The 21,428-nt window shown below is 28.5% G+C and overlaps 2 protein-coding genes across 2 annotated transcripts; one reads left to right on the forward strand and one right to left on the reverse strand.

The window, feature by feature from the left end:
* Positions 1 to 955: 955 nt before the first annotated feature.
* LOC132935701 (uncharacterized) lies at positions 956 to 7,698 on the reverse strand. The gene is made up of 7 exons (XM_061002316.1): positions 7,245 to 7,698; positions 4,102 to 4,310; positions 3,795 to 3,998; positions 2,895 to 3,203; positions 2,574 to 2,824; positions 1,937 to 2,096; positions 956 to 1,305 (listed from the first exon to the last, which is right to left on the reverse strand). The coding sequence occupies exons 2-7, from the start codon at positions 4,292 to 4,294 to the stop codon at positions 1,142 to 1,144; spliced, it is 1,281 nt and encodes a 426-aa protein (XP_060858299.1). The 5' UTR covers positions 4,295 to 4,310; positions 7,245 to 7,698; the 3' UTR covers positions 956 to 1,141.
* A 2,041-nt stretch (positions 7,699 to 9,739) lies between these two features.
* Positions 9,740 to 19,845, forward strand: LOC132936408 (zinc finger protein ZFP2-like). The gene is made up of 5 exons (XM_061003128.1): positions 9,740 to 10,140; positions 11,053 to 11,130; positions 11,319 to 11,459; positions 11,834 to 11,998; positions 17,365 to 19,845. The coding sequence occupies exons 1-5, from the start codon at positions 9,755 to 9,757 to the stop codon at positions 18,446 to 18,448; spliced, it is 1,854 nt and encodes a 617-aa protein (XP_060859111.1). The 5' UTR covers positions 9,740 to 9,754; the 3' UTR covers positions 18,449 to 19,845.
* The last annotated feature ends 1,583 nt before the right edge of the window (positions 19,846 to 21,428 follow it).

Consider the following 21,428-nt stretch of genomic DNA (forward strand, 5'->3'; position numbering starts at 1 on the left):
GTAGGTATATTATATAAAAAACATTTTTTTTTTTGTAAGAATTTGTTTGAGTACCTATACTGAGACTTTTCGTATTGCATGACTATGCTACGGGCATTTGGCGCCATTTACTCATTTTGTCATTCAATGATAACTATTAATTTTTGTAATTTTTTTTTATAGATTACGTCCCACACAGCAAAATTATATTTTCAAAATATTGTGGAAATATTGTCGTTACAAATTAAAATATTTGATTTAAACTGTCAGAATATTTTAAAATATTGTCAAAAAATTTTAGAAACATTTTTTGGCAGGAGATCAAACATTGTCACAATATTGTAGCTAGTTATTTTCATAATATTGTTGAGATATATTTTCACAAAATTGTAACTATGTATTTTCACAATATTTTAGCCATATATTTTCACACTATTTTACCTATATATTTGTATAATATTGTAACTCAATATTTTTGCAATGTTTGATTTATGCAATTTTAAAATATTTAGTATCAAATATATCTCAAGTTATTTAACTATGATAATATTAGGTTTATAACAGACAATTTATAGTACTACTAAATATATATTAACCATTAATAAAATATTATAAACTGGTTGTGTAATAATGTAATATGTATTTTATTTGTTTTTAACATTATATTGTTTAATTTATGTTTTTGGTTTTAAATTTTAAATTCACTATCCATTGGTATAATAATTATGAAAATTAAAAAAACATACTTTGAGTGAATTTAAACAAAATCTTTAATATATTCTGATAAATATATATTAATTTGAATATAAATAATGAAAATAAATTACCTCATATTATAATGAAATAATAAAATTATTGCAGTAAGTAATAATAATGTTTGAACAAAATCTTATATGATAATAACAAATATGTGTTCAAGTAAATACATACTACAGTTTAAAATAAAAAAAAATGTCTCACATAATAATAATAAACAATAAACTATATACTGCAAGTGAATATATATGTTTAAACAAAACTTAAATATGGTCTAGTATTAATATACATAAATTTGAATAAAATAACATTTATATTATAATAAAATAATAAAATAATAAAAACACTGCAGTAGGTAAAAATAATGTTTTAACAAAATCTTATATGCTAATATACAAATATATGTTTAAATATTATTATCAATTGAATTATCAGGATCGTGATTAATTTGCAGAGATTTTTCAGCCATTTTTTTCATTCTTGGTGTTGCTTGGGCCATCCAGTTCTTAATGGGTTTTTCAATATCAATGTTAGCTGTATCTTTAAAATTCTTCATTTTACGAACAATATCTGTAAAGTAATTATATTATATTATATTAATATATAATGTATTTGAATACAACTACTGTTGAACTGTTATAACCTAAATAATTTATAGTCAGTATAGTTATTAAATTAGTTTATAATAATATAATATAAAAATTTTGAAACACGGGATATTTGAAAACATGTTATTCAATTTTATACCTGAACTTAAATGATTATAAAATATTATAATGTAGTATTATTTATATAAATAATACCTATATAATTATTGTTTGAAATATTCAAACCAAATTTGGGTTCATAATACAAAAATAAAAATGTATTAATTATAGCTGTTATGATACATGATCTTTTATACATAAAAGGTTTTAAGACTAAAGGGAGTGAATAATTAGTGTGCTTATATAGTAATTTCCGTATAGAATGGCAAAGAAAAAAATATATCACACCTCAAATTCAAACTGAATAGTTTTTATTTTTAAGGTACTTAAGTTTATATTATGTCACATTGCATAAAGCAATTACAACCATTAGCAATGACTATGATATACTGATGTGTAAGATCTAGTGCTAAATAATATATCTAGCTAAAATACTATACATTTCTAAAATATCACATTTTGTATATTATAACGGTATATCAAATAATTGTTACCATATATGATGGAACAACACTGCAATGTTGAAAACTGATGTTTGCCCTTAAATCCAACAAAAGAATATTTTGAAAGAAATTGGTCAGTGAACAGACGCTGCATTATTTTTCGTATTGTTTCTGACAATGTATTTCCCACAAAACGAGATAGTAATATAATCTGAAAAGTAATAATTTTATCACCCAAGTTATAAATTAAGAAGTATATACATTAATATAATAAGTGTAATAGTACCGTACATTCTTTCAGCAGCCCCCCCCCCCCCTCAGACAACATTAAAAATGACCTTTATATATGATGCATTTACTCGAGTAATAATTAATATAATATAATAAAAGTGATTTACACTATATTTACTTTCTGCGGAAAATAAGTTGTGAAGCATAATAAAAATTATGTTATAAATCATTAATGAATTATATATATAGGCCAATATATAGTGTTGAATTGTTAACATATTCATTAAAAAAAAGTATGTAGTATAAAAAAGGTGGTTGCTCGAAAGCCTGGAACATACCTACCTACATAAATATTTTTTAGCTATAATAATTATATATAGAGCAAATTATAAACTATATGCACCACTAACAATAATGGCAATAACTAATAATATATTATACTAATAAACATTCATACCACTGCATTTCTGTATGGTTTATCATTAATCAGCTTTTCTTCCATATTGTTTAGATCTTCATCGTTGTCAATAACTTCTAAATCCACATCATTATAATCATTATAGACCATAGCTGACCCTTTTGATTCTTGAGAATCTAACTTGGCTAATATTTTTTCCAACAATGATTCTTGGGCATCAAATCGTTTGTGAAAATGTTCTGAATCATATTTTAGGTTGGCCAAAGACCGCCTAACACATTTTCTGAATGCTGAGAAACAATTAATATAAACAATTTTTTAAACCTGAAATGTTTAGGTAGCTATATATAATAAAAATACCTTGATCACTTTCATCTGTAGATTTATTAGCACTTGACGGTGAAATTATTGGTTGGACTGAGTAATCAATGTTTTTATTTAACTGATCAGAACTAGAAGTGGGATGTGTTTTTTTTTTCTTACTTCCTGAACCATAAGAGACGGCAGTTTGCGATGTTGATGGTTCTTGATGGTCAATGTTATACCGCCCATTTTCTGGAGACATGTCATAATAACTATTATCCTTAAATAATTGACTGAAAGGAACAGTACTTTCTTTAGTTTTTTTCTTGTATAATTTCTCCACATCAGAATCATAATCAGTTGATCCTAGAGTTATTTATAAAAACATAATAAATGTAAGGTATAATTTTGTATAATTAATGCAAAAATGATGAGTAGGTGCCACCTTAAAAATATTTGTTTGTGAATAATAATGAGCCTGATTATTTTCTTTTACATAAAGATAAATATATAGTCATACTAGAATATAAAAGGCATCATTTTATTATCTCTTGTTAGAAAAGTGATTCCACCAAAGGCAACAAAAAATAAAATATATTTTTTTTTCAATTTAGAAATAATATGTAGAATAAATAAGGTCAACAATTAATATAAAAAGTGTAAGTTGAAGACTATGAAACATTTAATTCAGTTACCTACTTGATAAAGTTGATTTTTTCTACTAAATTGTTTACTTAATTTACTAAAATGCATACAAACTTATTTATTTACATCAGTTTGACATTTTTATACTAACCATTTGTAACAAAATCCATATTTTGACACTATTTAAAGAATTTTGATGCAAGTACATCTCAAAGTTTATAAGGATAGTAAAAAATGCACAAAATCAGATTATCTAAGGGTATAACTTATATCATTTAATTTTGAGATAGGTACGTAATTAAAAATACTTACCATCATTATCATCAGTTGTCATCAGTTGTTCATCAAAAACAGGAATTTTTGGTAAATGAGATTTATCTTTAAACTTTTTTGTGATTGGTGGAGACATTTGTTTTATTTTTCTGAGTTTTCTAGTGTTTTTATCATCATCATTTGAAGACAGTTCGGAGGTTTCTTGTGCTTTAATAGCTTTAGCTTCCGCTTCAACGTAACTATCTTCAAAATTAAAACAAATTTATGATTTCAATTATGTATATCAATGTAGCAATTTTAATTATGCTGATAAACGAAAGCTTATAGTCTCGCTTATAGTACTTACTAATATTTTCTAGCAATGGACGTGCTTTATAACTGCTAAAAGTAACTTCATCAGGCTTTGAACGACGTTTTATCATATTTTTTGTATCTGTTCTAAGATTTCTCTTAGGCCATTGGCATATACCATTTGAATACCAAAAGTTAGGCACAACATTAACTGTGTTGTCAGTTTCAAACAGCACAACCGTCCACATATTGCAACATTAACTTCTGTACACAAAAAGTTAGGATAAGAAAACATTACCTATAAATAAGTATTAATTTTAAATAATTTATTTGTAACATTATGAAATAACAACTATAATATACCCTGAACATATTTGAATAGTTATAATTTGTAAAATGGATTTTTAGAAAAGTCGGTAAAATTAATAAACAAATATTATAGGTACCTATACACTATATAACCAACATTATATAAGTATTTTTTTAACCAACATATAATAAAATACTTACTCTAAATTAATAACGATTGCTTTATCTTCTTTGATATGCAATTATAGCCTATAGGTAACCAGTTATTTTAAATTTATAGTTGCTTTTTTTTATTGATTACAAAATAATAATACCTATAGTTTAATTAATCAGCTAATACAAAATTTACAAAGTAAATGTAAGTATGTATATATTATTATCTGTATGTAAATTTAAATTAACTACCTAACCGTTAAAAATAAGTAATTTATGAAAAAAAAAAAGCAGTAACTTAAATTAAAGTAGTAATGTCTATTATTCTTTCATCTAACTACCTTATTAACATATTGTACATTATATTATAATAAATTAATTGTGGTGGAGAATAGGTACCACTATTTGTTTATTTTCAAAATCAAAAATTAATAATTTTTGTTTTATATCTGTTATATTAAATTGAACTAAATCATTAGAAAGATTTTTAACAATGTAAATGTCAAGTTTTGATGATTTTATAGGGATATCATATAAGTCTTCTTTTACATTAAATTTGTGTCCAATGATACTAGAGTTTAACATTTCAACAATTCTAACTATCTCTCCGCGATGAGTTATAACATAACAATTTGGCTTATTAGAATTAAAATTAATTTTTTGTTCATTTTTATATTTCCAATTTCCAATTTCACATTGCTCTTCATACCGTTTGATGACCTGTTGTAATGGTTTTTCATGTTTGCGAAGCATAGATTTTAAACTTTTCATATAATTTTCAAATGGAAAAGCACTACAACCGTCTAAAGGTCCATTTTGAATATAATCATCTGTCAAGTGTAGCAAGCCATGTATGTTATGTGATACAAATTGTTTACCATATAGCACTTGAAATGTTTTTACAAAGTATTCTAATAATTGTTTGGCAAAGTTTAGATATTGAGAAAGATCGGAGCCCAATAGAATTCTCATTGCTATGTTTAGCGCTAAAAAATGTTGATAACATTCCTTGGTAAGCACATTTTTTAGAACAACAATACCTGTATACAAAAGAAACTGCCTCAGTTCTGTAGCTTTCCATCTGTTAATTTCATCTAATGATCTTGGTTTTCTAGAGAAATCACTGGTGATATTTACCTTTAAGCTACAAAGTGATGTGCTAATTAGTTTTATTTTCCAACTAGGTAATCGAATATTAAGAGGTCCCTTGATCCAAAGATTAATTAATTTTCTCATTGTACCCAAACATACTAAATGCATGTAATCCATAGAAAACAATGAAATAATATCAATGTCTGGGATAAGTGATATACATGATATAGTAGTTGAAATGTGATGTTCTTCATCTTTCATACACACATAATCATCATGAGTTCTACTTGCACTACCATTATCAATGTAAGGAAAACAAACACGGTTGTTACAATATTCTCCTTCATGTACACAGCGGGTGCAAGAAGAGAAGCCAGAATGGCCCTTTATTCTCATAATAAAGGATTTGGCAGGTGCATCACAACATATTACTTGAATTTTAATTTTAATTTTTAAATTAGCAATAGTAATACCATTTTCAGTTAACTCTACAATTTCTGAAATCAAATCTTGTAAGAATTCATTGCTGTCTTTTGGTTTTTCATACCCATGGTATACTCCTACTGGAAACACATATTTATGATGAGGTTGTATGTAAGCCAATATTGGCCAAAATTGACTGGAGCTACATTTTGATAAAGGCAGTCCATCGATACCAATTGCGATTTTAACTTCGTCATCTAAAGAAAAAATTGATGCATATCTTTTAATACCATTAACCAATCCAAAATGATAATATTCAGCAGTGGCGCTCATAGTTCTCAAATTTAAAATTTTGGTTGATTTATTGTGTAGTAATGTCCTACAATCTTTAGGCAAAAAGTCAAGGCCGGCTTTATTTTTTAGTACGTCTAAAAGCGCATTTACAGCATTTTGAGGAACATTAAAATCTACTGCCCATTTCCCAATAGCTTGTTTAACGTTTTTTTTATGGTTAAAATGTACATCATCTTCATGAATTTCATTTAATCCACTTATTGGTGCTCCCTCGTTATTAGTTATGACATGCTGAATGTGGTCCAAGTTATCAAATCCAACAGATAAATTTTCAATTGATACATTCTTGGAATTATTTTCTACCATACAAGAACAATCATGTCGATTTTGATCATTTGTTATACTGTTATAATTCAAAACCAAATCGTCATCATCAACATTATTATCATCATCATCGGAACAAGATGATTCTAAAGCTAGCAGTTCATTTTGAATTCTTCTACGTTTGGTTCTATATGATCGCGAATTATACATTATTTATTATAGTTATGTACCTATATATATGCGCGAGTACGATAGTATTTTTAATTAATAATAAATCTATGTTATTTGACGGGGATATATACTCGGATAACTGTATAAAAAATTACTTTATTATATATAGGCGTATATATAATAAATGTAAAATTTAATATAATATGATTTTATACGCACTGTGCGTAGTGTGTATAGGTAAATGGTAATGTGTAATGGATAATGAAATATACCTATACGGTATAGTAACATATAATATTATATATATAATAGAAATATACCTATATAATATTGATGATGATGTAGTTATAATATATAATATAAGATATTATTATAATTATATTATAAATCATTGAAGTAACATAATATTAATATTAATTAGAATAAACCGACCTGAAACCAAATGTGTGGTGGTGCCTTGATTCCTTTTTCCACAGCAGGTTCACTTGACTCTAGACGAATTACGGCGTATCAACTATATTATTAAACGAACTGTGCGCGTACGATGGACGCAAAATGAACTCACTCGTAAGTAAAAACGGAATATATTTCAAGTTTAGACCAAAATGAGACGACTGCAGTAATATAAGTAACAAGTAACAACTAACAGAAAACAATATTTGTTGTAGGCAAAAAAAAGATTGACGTGCACACGTGTAAACGAATGTGTTATTAATATGTGCGACAGCGTCTAATTCTGACGTTTCTGCATTTTCGGATTGGCGGTTATTGATATTTTGATGAAGCTATAGGGATTTTCCACTGTATTAAATAACAACAATCTGTTAACAGATATTATTAGTTATTACTAAAATAATTATATAAGTAATATTACAGCCGATGCCGTGACCGTTATTATTATTATTCAACGAAGCGGTAGATTTACTAGCGCCTCCGGCGGCATTTTATGCATGCTCTCTTTACACTATATATTACGGGCTACGTTTGTGTGCGTATGTGTGCGTATGCGTGTGTGTGCAATGGCCATGGACGGCGGCTCAAACTCGCTTGCGCTGTATCTGCTGTGGGCTGTGGCGGCGTCGGACGTAGTATTAATAAACGATAACGGCTATCGCTGATTCGCCAATGAAACTATTATAGTTAGATTAGGTATCTACTATATTTACTAGGCATCTACTATTATATTTACTTAGGTAACTACCATACTCGCGTTTCGTGGAAGTTCTGTACAAGAACTTTTCAAAATTTTAGTATTTTTAAAATAACGAATCGTCTCAACCGAAATTGAGCAAATTCTACTCAGGCTGCGTAAACGTGTTTTGTCTATGTCGTACGTGTGTTGTACGGAGACAATAAATATTATGCGGGTGCACCATCGCCTTAAAACATCGTCTATAACACCACGTTTTTTTGTATTCTTCAAAATACATTTAGTATTTAGTTTAGATTAGAGTTTCTATTTATACGGCGGTTGTAATTCGTCGCGTTTTTAAACGCTACCCAAAAATGCGGTTGTCAAAACGCCGGAGCTTTATTATTATTAATACGCAAATCGTAATTTTTCCATTTTTTTTTTTTAATACCTATAACAAACAACGAAAACGCGACGGAACACGCCGCGTGCGTATAGACAAGCCCTTTAATAGATGGGTTATACGCTCAGTTAAACTGCGCTAACAAACTGGCAACTGCACAGTGTTAACTACACAGTTAAATTTGCTCAAACTGTACGCGTATGTAAATGAAAACCGTAAACTGCGCACAGTTCAACGGTTTCCACTCAGAATCGTTTTTCTTATACGATGATATAATATCATTGAATTCAAATTTAACACCATGCATTACAGTGACCCACTTGTAACCTACTGTACAGCAGAGCGACATCCACTTACCCACCTTTTTAATTATTTAACTACAAAATTATAGTTATCACTATTAATTTTATATTTTGGTATTATATTTGTCGTAACAATTTATAAAGTTTCCTTATATCATATTATAGATTAATATAATAACAATAGGTACTACGCGCTATTATAATATAATATAGTATAATATATAGTATATATATACTTCATTTGATACAATACAATTTAAGTAAAAAAAATTCAAATAAATGTTGAGACGTTTAGTATAGGTACTTTATTTATACTATTATATAGTTATAATTTATAACTATACATATATATAGCTAATTATATAACTTATAATAGTTAACTTAATTATAATGCGATAACGATAAAAAATAGTATAAATATAATATTTTAATATTTTCAAAACATTGGTGAAAATTGATGTATAATATTTAATATGTAAGAGTTTGAAAATGTTGTGACTATATTAGGGTTTAAATATTTGGAGATAAAATATTTTCAAAATATAAGATGGAAAATTGATACACAATATTTGATATGTAATTGTTTGAAAATGTTGTGACTATATTTGGGATTAAATATTTGGAGATAAAATATTTTCAAAATATAAGATGGAAAATTGATACACAATATTTGATATGTAATTGTTTGAAAATGTTGTGACCATATTTGGGTTTAAATATTTGGAGAACAAATATTTTCAAAATAACTGTATAATATTCTTAAATAAATATTTCAGGTACAACCTAATTCAAATATTGTGAAAATATTAATGTTTTCAAATTGCTGTGTGGGGTACAATTGTATGTTGTTATACATTTTGACAATCATTAAAATAATGTATCATCGTATCTGTTTTTAACAAAATGTTCATAAATAAAGAACTACAACTAAACAATTTAAAAACGGATCAATTTTTTTTTTTTGGTGGGGTTGCGTACAAAAATTGTTTGCCCATGGTGCAAAAGTGTAAATACGGCCCTGTATCGTGACGGGTCACATCACCACATAATTTTTCCCGGATTCGGTAAGAATTGTAAGGACATTGTTGGTGACACTGTTTTGGCGATGCCGGCTGTGGGCCGGGCCTTTGCGGCGTCGCGGCGATCGCATAACGACCGACTGGCGCCAATTCTCGCCCTTTCGTCCCGCGTCTCGATCACAGGCAGCAGATTTCTAACTTCTGCATTTAAATCTCTGTACAACCGTTTGCCGTCTATTACCTCACTCATAGAAAAGAGATTGAATATTATACCTCACTTGCGAATCATCGTTTTCCGGAGCTGTTCTATAACCCACACGATACCTCTCGATTTGTTGGCGTGGATTTTTCAAATCGCTGCTACTCGTTTCGCCGTTTACATAACGCGTAAACCTCATGTACAATCGTCTGCCGTCTACTACATCACTTGCGAATCGTCGTCTTCCGCGGGCGACACCATCTTTGTTTACAGGTAAGAGCGAATATTATAATTAATTGAGCAATAGTACACCATCGGTTAATTCCAATGAGAGGACGCTACACGGACATTTATTGTCTCCGTCTGACGAGTGCATAACAAACAAATTTTACGCAATTTTTAATTTACGCAATGTTACATACACAAAATTTGCTAAACAATTGAACTATCGTTTAAAATCTACATACAAACACTGGTAATGTTATTACTATTGAGTTTCATTATAGGTAGATTCACTCTAATTTTTAAACAAACGAAGCTAAACATGATCTGCTGAGCGTACCTACACTTACACTAGTTAGACGACGAACAACAAATACCTTTGTAGCAATAAAACTCTCGTTAGATGGTGTTAAAGACTCAAAAATGGATAAATTCATTGATACTTACCCAATTTTATCCAATGCTGTACTGTCCTACTACCTAAGTTGTGTAATATATTAATATATAATAGAAATAATATGTTCCACAGTGTATTGAGTTTTTTTTATTCTTATAAATTATTACTAAAAATTGGCTATTAACATTTAGCAATATTTATGTGTTTTCGGTTGATCTATGATTTGATATCACAATTAAATAATAATTAGAATTTATCTTAATAATTTTAAATTTAAATTTTCTTTTGATACAAATGCCAGTTATGAGTTAAAAACAGTGGTGACTAGAGCAGAGATTACACATTCTGTTACTTTTCAAAAATATTTGTTGAAACACAAACTAATGCCTTGTTTGGGTACTGTCCTACTTTAAATGAAGTGACACTGGTGCTTAATTTCGATGTTTTAATTTTTGATACCAAACAAGACGTTTTACTATATATACGGCCTGCAATCTTTCCCCCTCACTTAATGACCAATTTGATTACAAATTATAGATAAATAATTTTACGGTTTATGTTCACAGTAATCAAAAAATTATAAAGGAGGAATTCAGTATGGAAACATCAAAACCATCAATCATTGATTCTTCAATAAATTCTAAGTAAGCAAATATCTACACTGTTAGTGAAACATTAAAAAAATATAAAATGTTAACATTTTTAAATTATTTTATTTTATAAAACTAGGTATTGTAATAATTTTTATGATAAATACATTGTATCCGATTTAAATAATAACTGGCTACCTACTGAATAAAAAATAATACAATTTTTTTGCAATTTATTTTAGGTATGATTATTTATTCCGGCGTACAGGAATTTTGACGATTCCACTTGTCAGATGTGATGATCAAGTATTAAAGAAAGTTATTAAACAAGAAAATATTGACGAAAATGGTTATAATAATGATGATACCATATTACAAATGGGGTAAGACTTATATTTACTTCATAGTGTAATATGACATATACTCCGGCCCACGAGAGTCCATACGTAAACCACGCATCGATACTAATGGTCACTTTTATCCCTATATTTTAAAAACTGTCCCTTTTTTTAATTTTAGTTGAATTCACTAATTCACATCCTGTCACTTTTCAAAAATATTTAGTTAAACACAAGCTAATGCTTTGTTTGGGTATTGTCCTACTTTAAATTAAGTGTGGATTTTTGGTACCAAAATGTAAAATGTTTGCATACCAAACATGACTTTTACTATATATACGGCCTGCAATCTTTCCCCCACTAAATGACCAATTTGATTACAAATGATAGGTTAATAATTGTACGGTTTATGTTCACAGTAATCAAGAAATGATAAAGGAGGAATTCAGTATAGAAATATCAAAACCATCAATTCAAAACCATCCACTTGTTAGATATGATGATCAAGTATTGAATAAAGTTATTAAACAAGAATATATTGATGAAACAGCCCATAATAAGATTGATACCATATTACAAATAGGGTAAAATTTATATTTACTTCATAGTGTAATATGACATAAAGGGGGGCTGCTATTGTCACATTTTTTAGATTTGGTCACTTTTTGTCACTATATTTTAAAAACAGTCATTTTCCCCAATTTTAGCGGTTTATTACTTTTTTTCGTTACAGAAACCGATATAAATTATGTAATCATATTCCAAAACTATTTTTTTAAATACTCAATTTTTTTAGAATTAATTTAATTTTACCTAACAAAATAGTATTGATATTAAACTATAATAATATTAATATTGTATTAATGGCTTATGATTTCTCAGATATAATTATCATGGTATAACATAGAATTTAAATATATGTGATGACCTCTGACTACACAACTACATAGAACAATTGTGCCACTATCACAATTATGTATATATATCTGTAATTATGACTAAAAACAGGATTTATATTCTCATTATATTCTCTTAAAAATTTAAAAAATATGCTAAAATATGCAAAATATGCAAAAATAATCAATAAACATCATTATTTGCCTAAATATGCATTTAAAAATTTTTTTTTTCAATATTATTTTAACAGAGGTATTAATTAGGTATTAAAAGTTGCGTATTCTAATGGAATACTATTGCACTTTAGTGAGAGTTAGAAATAATAAAAAAAAAAAATTGTAAATGTTCAAAAAAAATTTTCTGGATACCGTAATATTAAAATTTAAAATAAATACAAATTTTTTCTCACAACTTACGAAATATTCCAAAATATGCTAAATGGGTTAAATATTCTCTAACCCATAAAATATTCTCAAATATGCAAAAAAAACTTTTTTCTACACATTCATAAGACTGCATAGACCCAGTAACGATATGTAGAAACATATAAATCCGGTCTTTAATTATGACTATCTAGGTGTCATTTTTTAAATAGATCTTTTATTTTGTCATTTAAAGATTTTTAAGTTGTTTATTATACTTTTAAATTTTATTAAGTTAATTTAATGTTATGTTTTATATTTGTTGCAATTAAATTTATTATAGCCGCATATCAAATTAAATCATATTTTTATCTGATGTTCCGAAAATCTACGGTTCAAGATGTGTGGCTCTTAAAAAATGATTCTAGTAATAATAACATTTTGACACAGAAGCAAAAGCAATCAAATACACAGGTTTTTGCATTGCTTATAATATTATATATTGCGAGTTAAACTAATTTCAAATTGTTTTACAACATCAAAAGTTATTAAACATATTCATATTCTAAATGAAATTGAGCAATATATTTTAGTTTGTTAGCTGTTAAAATTGATTTTTATTATAAACAAAAATTGTTCATATAATATATATAAGCGCAACATAATTGTATACATTGTATATATAATAATATTATATATTATATTTAGCGATTAGGTTTTATCTGATATGGATATTGTAACATTCTAGTAGTTTGTACTATTCTAAATATATAATAATTCTTAACATGTTGTACACGGTTATATCATATAGCATTGATACATAGATAGCCCACAGCTATAGGTACAAATAATGTAATTGCCGTAATTAATAGCGCGACCTCTCTATTGACGGCATTAGTGATGTCAATATATAAGAAATAATTTAAATCATAAATAGGCAGTGAAGAATTTATAACTGGGGGTAATGTTAGTGGTCATGCCCCGTATTAATCCAAATACCTGTTTTGGAATTTTGATAGAAATAAACTGCGATTAGGAAACATCAAACAATACCTATATAATCCTGTATTATATGGTTATTGACAAATACAATTTATTATAATATTATAAAATATTAACGCTTCTGCGTTCTCCTCACTGCTCAACCAAAGTGTGAAGAAATGAGACATTAATTAAAACGTAAATTTGACTTTGTAATTTATAAAAAGCAAGTTGTAACTTTTGTTATCAACAATTAATTTATAACTAGGGTCCGGAATTAATGTATGCCGTAAAAACGATAAAAAAAATGTCCTAAAATAATGCTCTTAAAAATATTTTATTTTTACAATTACAAATGTATTTAATACATATTTAAATATTTAATGAAGTTAATTAGGTATTATTTTTTACAAATGATTATTCAAAAAAAAAAAAATTATCAGTAATGGTTCTTGGTAACATGCAGTTATGACAACAACATAAACTTATTGCTGTATTATCATTCTAAACAATATTAAAATAATAACTAATATTATATTAATTTCTACGTTTAACTATTTTATAGATACCGTTCACTTGTGAATCTTAATAATAGTAAAAAAGAGAAATCATTTTTAAATATTAAAGATGGCTTAGGTTAACATTTTTATTAACAGTTTTAATCAACAAATCACTGTCAAAAATCAAGTAAATATTGTCTTGTCATTTTTTATAATGAACATTCCTATAGTTTGAGTTTTATAAAAACAAATTTTAACTAGGTAAATAAAAGTATTCAATTTGATACTAATATAATATAATTTATTAGTGTGTTAATACTAACCACAGTCAATACATTATTAACAATAACAACATAATATAAAATAGTTTTTCTACATTCTTCCAGTTTATAGTTGACCTCCTCCAGACTTTCTACAACCAACACTAAATCATCCGCAAATAACATCCACCATGGTACCTCACCTTGTATACTTTTTGTAATTTCGTATATTACTAAAGAAAACAAGGAGGGACTCAATGCTGAACCTTGATGCACACCAATTCCAACCCTAAAATCCTCAGTTTCACCCACAAGGCTTTTAACCCTTGTGTTCGCTCCTTCATACATGTCTTCAGTTATATTTGCATACGCCTTAGGCAAACCTTTCTTCATCAATGCCCATTTCAAAACCTCTCTAGGAACTCTGTCGTAGGCCTTTTCTAGATCAATAAAAATCATACATAACTTCCTTTTTCTCTCTCTATATTTTTCCATCACTTGTCTTACACAAAATATCGGCTCCATTGTCGACTTGTCGGGCATAAAATCAAACTCACTCTTTGAAACCGATGTCTCACCTCTAATCCTTAAATCAATAACCTTTTCCTAAATCTTCATAGTGTGACTCATAAGTTATATTCCTCTATAGTTTCCACATTCCTGTACATCTCCTATTCCTTTGGAAATTGGTATCACATAACTCTTTCTCTAAGCGTCTGGAAATTTTTCCTCCGACTAATAACTTGTTGAAGAATCTCGACAACTAGTCTACTCCTAATCTCGCAACACTTTCCAAGTTTCTACCGGTATCGATCTGGACCTACTGCTTTTCTATTTTAATTTTTCTAACCACCCTCCACACTTCTTTTTCTATTATGAAATTGACCTTACCTAAGTTCAATTCGCAATGATCTACTTCCTCCCTCGAAAATTTCTCATTTAACAATTTTTCAAAGTACCCTTTCCATCTATTCATGATCTCCTTGTCATTTGTTAACACCTTTTTATCTTCGTCTTTTATGCTTCTTACATTTAGTACATCTCTGGTTTGTTTTTCTCTACTCTTTGCTAGCTTGTACACTTAAATTTCCCCTTCTCTTGTCCCTAATCTCTCATACAACTGATCATATCTTTACTTACTGCTTTTTTTGCTGCCTTACGTACATTTTTGTACTTAACCCAATCCTCTCTCTTCCTAGATTTTTGCCAAACTTAAAACAGATTTTTTCTTTGAAATTATGGCTTGCACTTCCTTTTACCACCACCATGTTTGTTTATCTTCTGGAATTTTACCTCTGCTTTCACCTAATACTTCCTTAGCCACACTTCTAATATTATTCACAACACTTTCCCACACTCCGTTTATACTCCCTTCTACATTCATTATACCAATGTCTCTCATCTTCAGTGTAAATAATTTTCATTCTGACCACATAATTTCTACCACCTAATTCTTGCTTCCTTATTTACTTTTTCCCCTCTGGTCGCTCTCTTTTTAATGTACCAGATCTCCATAACCACAAGTCTATGCTGTGTTGTTACATTTTCACCTGAAATGACTTTGCAATCCTTACACTGTTTCGAATTACCTCTTCTCACCATAAAATAATCTATTTGAGACATATTCCTTCCACTTTTATAGGTAAAATAATGTTCTTTTCTTTTTCTAAAATATGCGTTGACAATTGCCAAATCATATGCTCGAAATCAAGTACTTTCCCTCCTGCATCATATCCGAGACCAAATTCATACCCTCCATGTAGGTTTATCTGCCACTCTGTCGTAGCCAGTTCTATCACAGCCTACATGACCATTCATATCACCACCAATCACAATGTCCTCCGCTCCTCGTATTCTCTGTATTTTTTAATCCATCTCTCTCTAAAATTTTTCTTTCTGACTCCTCGGATCCTATTTGTGGAGCATTCGCATCAACTATATTCCATACCTTTTCTTCCACCATCACTTTCGCTAAAATTACTCTTATCACTTTTTCTGAAAACCTCTATTACTTTTCCTTTCATGTCTTTATCTAATATTATTCCTACACCATTCCTTGTATTTATTTTTTCTGAGTAAAATATTCTGTACCCTTCACCAATCTCCCTTGTTTTCTCTCCCTTCCACTCTGTTTCTTGCACACAACATATATTCACATTTCTCCTCTTCTGATAATTCTCTGGATCTACCTGTCAGTTACATGTGTTCCTACATTCCATGTACCATATCTCACTTTAAACCTATTCTTCGTACTTAAGCATGGATCTACCTCCAACATTTGTGATGCTTTCCCTACACCGTTGACATCACGGGCGTTGGATAGATCCGCACATGTGACTGGTGAAACTGCTACCGCACCCGCTATCCGGGGTTGTAAAAGTGTAAAAAATCAAAATGTCATGTGAAAATCCGATCATAGGTAAGAGTTGTCAAAGCATAGTCGCACAAGACAGTTGTTTTTCTCTGTTAAATCAAATATCATCACTTATCGCTTATGACAATTTATTGTTAAGCTTATCGCTTATGACAATTTATTATTAAGCCAACCATACATACCATCATGAACTACCATGCACTACCATCGTGGCACCATCGCAGTTGTGATAGTGTCAAAAACTACTCTAGCGTTACCTGAATTCAGGCTCCCATACTATTATATTTAGGCTCTCAATACCTCGATTTCTCATCAACAGTTTTCAACTTTGCGTGGGCTATGTTTAATCAATGCATTAGTACCCTTCGTGTACTATGAAAACCAATTTGATTTTGCAGTTGAGTCTATTTGAGATAGACTTACTTACACTTGATTTTATTCCCCTAAAACCTAGAAAAGTAGAAATTTTAATTATAATGTAGTACAAATTTGTTGTATGAACAACATCAAATAATTCGCAAATTTTATAATATAATCTGCATAATATTAATTTTTTAAAATTATTTTATTTTTTAGTAATAAAGAAAAAGAAGTCAACACAACTAACAACAAAATAAAAACTGAAAAAGATATTATTGAGGCATATACATTTGATGGATCCGTTTTCAATGAAGGCTACTCTATGGGAGTCATTGATTGTTTGAATTTAAGGCAAAATACTTCAACATCCAACACAGCAAATTTGACTAGACGGATTCATATTAGTGAATTTAAAGAGCCATTATTTTGTGCATTGTGTAATAAATTATTCTACAAGAAATCAGTCCTGAAAAGACACATACTGCGTCATACCCGTGAAAATACCTATAACAATAGAAATCTGTGCTATAAATGTAATACTTGCGGTAAAAGGTTTTCTCAAGAAAAACTTTTTAAAACCCATATGAGATTACATACTAAAGAAAAGCCACATGTATGTGATTTCTGTAATAAAGGGTTTGCTACTTCATCAAGTTTAATTAGGCACATAAGAACACATACTGGTAAAAAACCATACAAGTGTGATATCTGCGATAAAAGCTTAACACTATTATCAAGTTTAAAAGATCACAAAAGAATACATACTGGTGAAAAGCCATATAAATGTCTAATATGTGACAAACAATTTAATCAAAAACCAACATTAAGAAGGCATACAAGGATACATACCAATGATAAACCATATCAGTGCGATTTCTGTAAAAAATTCTTTTCTCAAGCAGTACATTTAAAAGGGCACAAGAGGACACATACCTTTGAAAAACCATATAATTGTAAAGTCTGTAATAAGAGCTTCGCTCTTTCAAAAAATTTAAGACTACATACAAGGACACACACTGGAGAACACCCGTATATATGTGATGTCTGCGATAAAAGCTTTGCAGTAATATCAAATTTCAAAGTGCACCAAAGAATACATACGGGAGAAAGGCCCTATTCATGTAATTTTTGTAATAAAGCGTTTAATCAACGAATAGATTTGAAAAGGCATACAAGGATACATACGGGAGAAAGGCCCTATTCATGTAATTTTTGTAATAAAGCGTTTAATCAACGAATAGATTTGAAAAGGCATACAAGGATACATACCGACGATAAGCCACATAAATGTGATCTGTAATAAAGCGTTTACTTTGGCACTTAACAAAAAAAGCCATATAAATGTGTTATCACCGACAAATGGTTTTATCAGCTAGGAAATTTAACAGTGCATAAAATAATACATTAAAAAAAAACCATTTAGTAGGATAACTGTGATCAAGAGTTTTTGGAAGTAGAAAATTTGAAGAAGTATACTGCTAAGAGATGTACCGTAAAATGCCTTAAATTACAACATTTGTTTTGGCAGGTTTTGTACATATGATCTGGCCTTCAGTTTTATTCTGTGTAACCAATATTACTATTAAACCCATGATTATGTTCTAAAAAATAAGCTATTAACATGTAACTTTATATTCTACAAATATTTATATACCTACCTTATAACGTTATAAACTCATTTAAATAATTTTTTTCCTACATTTGTTTGTGAATGCAACCGTGTAATTTGTAATGGTCTTATCTAGATTTTTGTTCAATCTTGCATGACTACGAAAGTTCTATTGCCTTATGGTTAATTTATATTAATTCCGTTACTATGATCCGCAAAACTTGTTCTCTTTTGAGACAGAGTAAATATAACTGTTCAACCAATGATTATAACATTAAAATATGTTATTAATATATAACATAACTTACTACTAATATTTGTATATATAATAATATTATTAACTACCAAATCATATTTTATGTTATAATAAGAAAATAATATAATAAAAATTATCTTAGTTAGTAGGATAACTGTGATCAAGAGTTTTTGGAAGTAGAAAATTTGAAGAAGTATACTGCTAAGAGATGTACCGTAAAATGCCTTAAATTACAACATTTGTTTTGGCAGGTTTTGTACATATGATCTGGCCTTCAGTTTTATTCTGTGTAACCAATATTACTATTAAACCCATGATTATGTTCTAAAAAATAAGCTATTAACATGTAACTTTATATTCTACAAATATTTATATACCTACCTTATAACGTTATAAACTCATTTAAATAATTTTTTTCCTACATTTGTTTGTGAATGCAACCGTGTAATTTGTAATGGTCTTATCTAGATTTTTGTTCAATCTTGCATGACTACGAAAGTTCTATTGCCTTATGGTTAATTTATATTAATTCCGTTACTATGATCCGCAAAACTTGTTCTCTTTTGAGACAGAGTAAATATAACTGTTCAACCAATGATTATAACATTAAAATATGTTATTAATATATAACATAACTTACTACTAATATTTGTATATATAATAATATAATTAACTACCAAATCATATTTTATGTTATAATAAGAAAATAATATAATAAAAATTATCTTTACTTCTATACAATACATTTATGCAAATTGTGTTGTACCTCAGTCAACTGTTATTACTTTTTATTAGTTCAAATTGTATTTAATCCTGTTCTCTACTATTTGTTTTAAAATTATATTGTATTTTTTTGAGGATTTCTATACCATAATTTGATTTTTTTAATATCCAATTTTCTGATAATTGTGTGTAAGGTAAAATGGTGTACGAAACTACGAAGAAATACGACCCGGGTCGAGATCCCATTCATATGGTACCAATATACTGTAGATCTATTTACCCAAGTTGGTTTTACATGACAAGTCGATGGATGTATTCGATTAGACATGGTAAAAATTTTTTTACGTTTACTGGGATCTCGATAACGCTGGATCGATTTGTCAGCATACACAATAAATATTACTAGTCAAGAAGTATATTAAGTAAAAAAATAATCACCTCTATCACTTAAATTGTCTCAACCTAAAAAAAATGGGGGAAATAGTAAACTGCTCTGCTAAACGTAACTATAAGGATCGAGTGTATTCGGTGTGCCGTAAAATGCCTTAAATTACAACATTTGTTTTGGCAGGTTTTGTACATATGATCTGGCCTTCAGTTTTATTCTGTGTAACCAATATTACTATTAAACCCATGATTATGTTCTAAAAAATAAGCTATTAACATGTAACTTTATATTCTACAAATATTTATATACCTACCTTATAACGTTATAAACTCATTTAAATAATTTTTTTCCTACATTTGTTTGTGTAAGCAACCGTGTAATTTGTAATGGTCTTATCTAGATTTTTGTTCAATCTTGCAAAATAATCACCTCTATCACTTAAATTGTCTCAACCTAAAAAAAATGGGGGAAATAGTAAACTGCTCTGCTAAACGGAACTATAAGGATCGAGTGTATTCGGTGTACCTTATCATTGGTTTGAGGAGTAAGTCACTGATGTATGACGTATGTGTTAAATATAAATTCAATGATAATTAATTGTATACGAAAATAATTTTAGACAATTTTTAGTCAAAATTAAATTTCAAGTCTAAAAAATGCTCGGGTAGGTAGTCATAATATTTAAAAAACTCATGTAGAGAAAATACTAAGATAAAAATTTTGTTATCATTTCAAATTACTGGGCCTCAATGTTTCTCAACCTTGTGGTCTGCAGTAATTAAATGCTGATGTAGTAAAACAACCTTTCATTTATTTATCTATAAAAAATGAAAAAGCCTACAGCTATTTCTATAAGGTATTTATCTTGGTTTAACATTGAAAAACACAAGACTTTAAAAGTTAATTATTTTCTTATGATTTCAAACAATTTCTGTATTTAATTTTTAATGATACCATGAAAAAAATTATTTTTATGAATAATTTATCGTATCTCGTAGATAGATGTTAAGGGTCTCAGAGCTGGTGAGTTTTTAGTACAAAAACAATCTTAACAGAAAATATTGCCACGCTCCCAAACGGATTTCGTTAATTTTTTTAAGGACAACATTTTGCAGGTCAGATAAAGCCTTATTTTCTAATTTATAATTATACAAGCCAAACTATGCATTTGAATAATACAGAATATTTCTTATTTTTAAATGTACTTTTCTAACCAGGGACTGGAACCTTGATGATTTTTACGGTTCCGGTTCCGGTTCGGTTCCTAGAAAACCTAAAATTTCGGTTTCGGTTTCTTTTCGGTT

This window comes from Metopolophium dirhodum, chromosome 1 (genome assembly GCF_019925205.1).
Source record: "Metopolophium dirhodum isolate CAU chromosome 1, ASM1992520v1, whole genome shotgun sequence".
In the NCBI taxonomy this organism is placed as follows: domain Eukaryota; kingdom Metazoa; phylum Arthropoda; class Insecta; order Hemiptera; family Aphididae; genus Metopolophium; species Metopolophium dirhodum.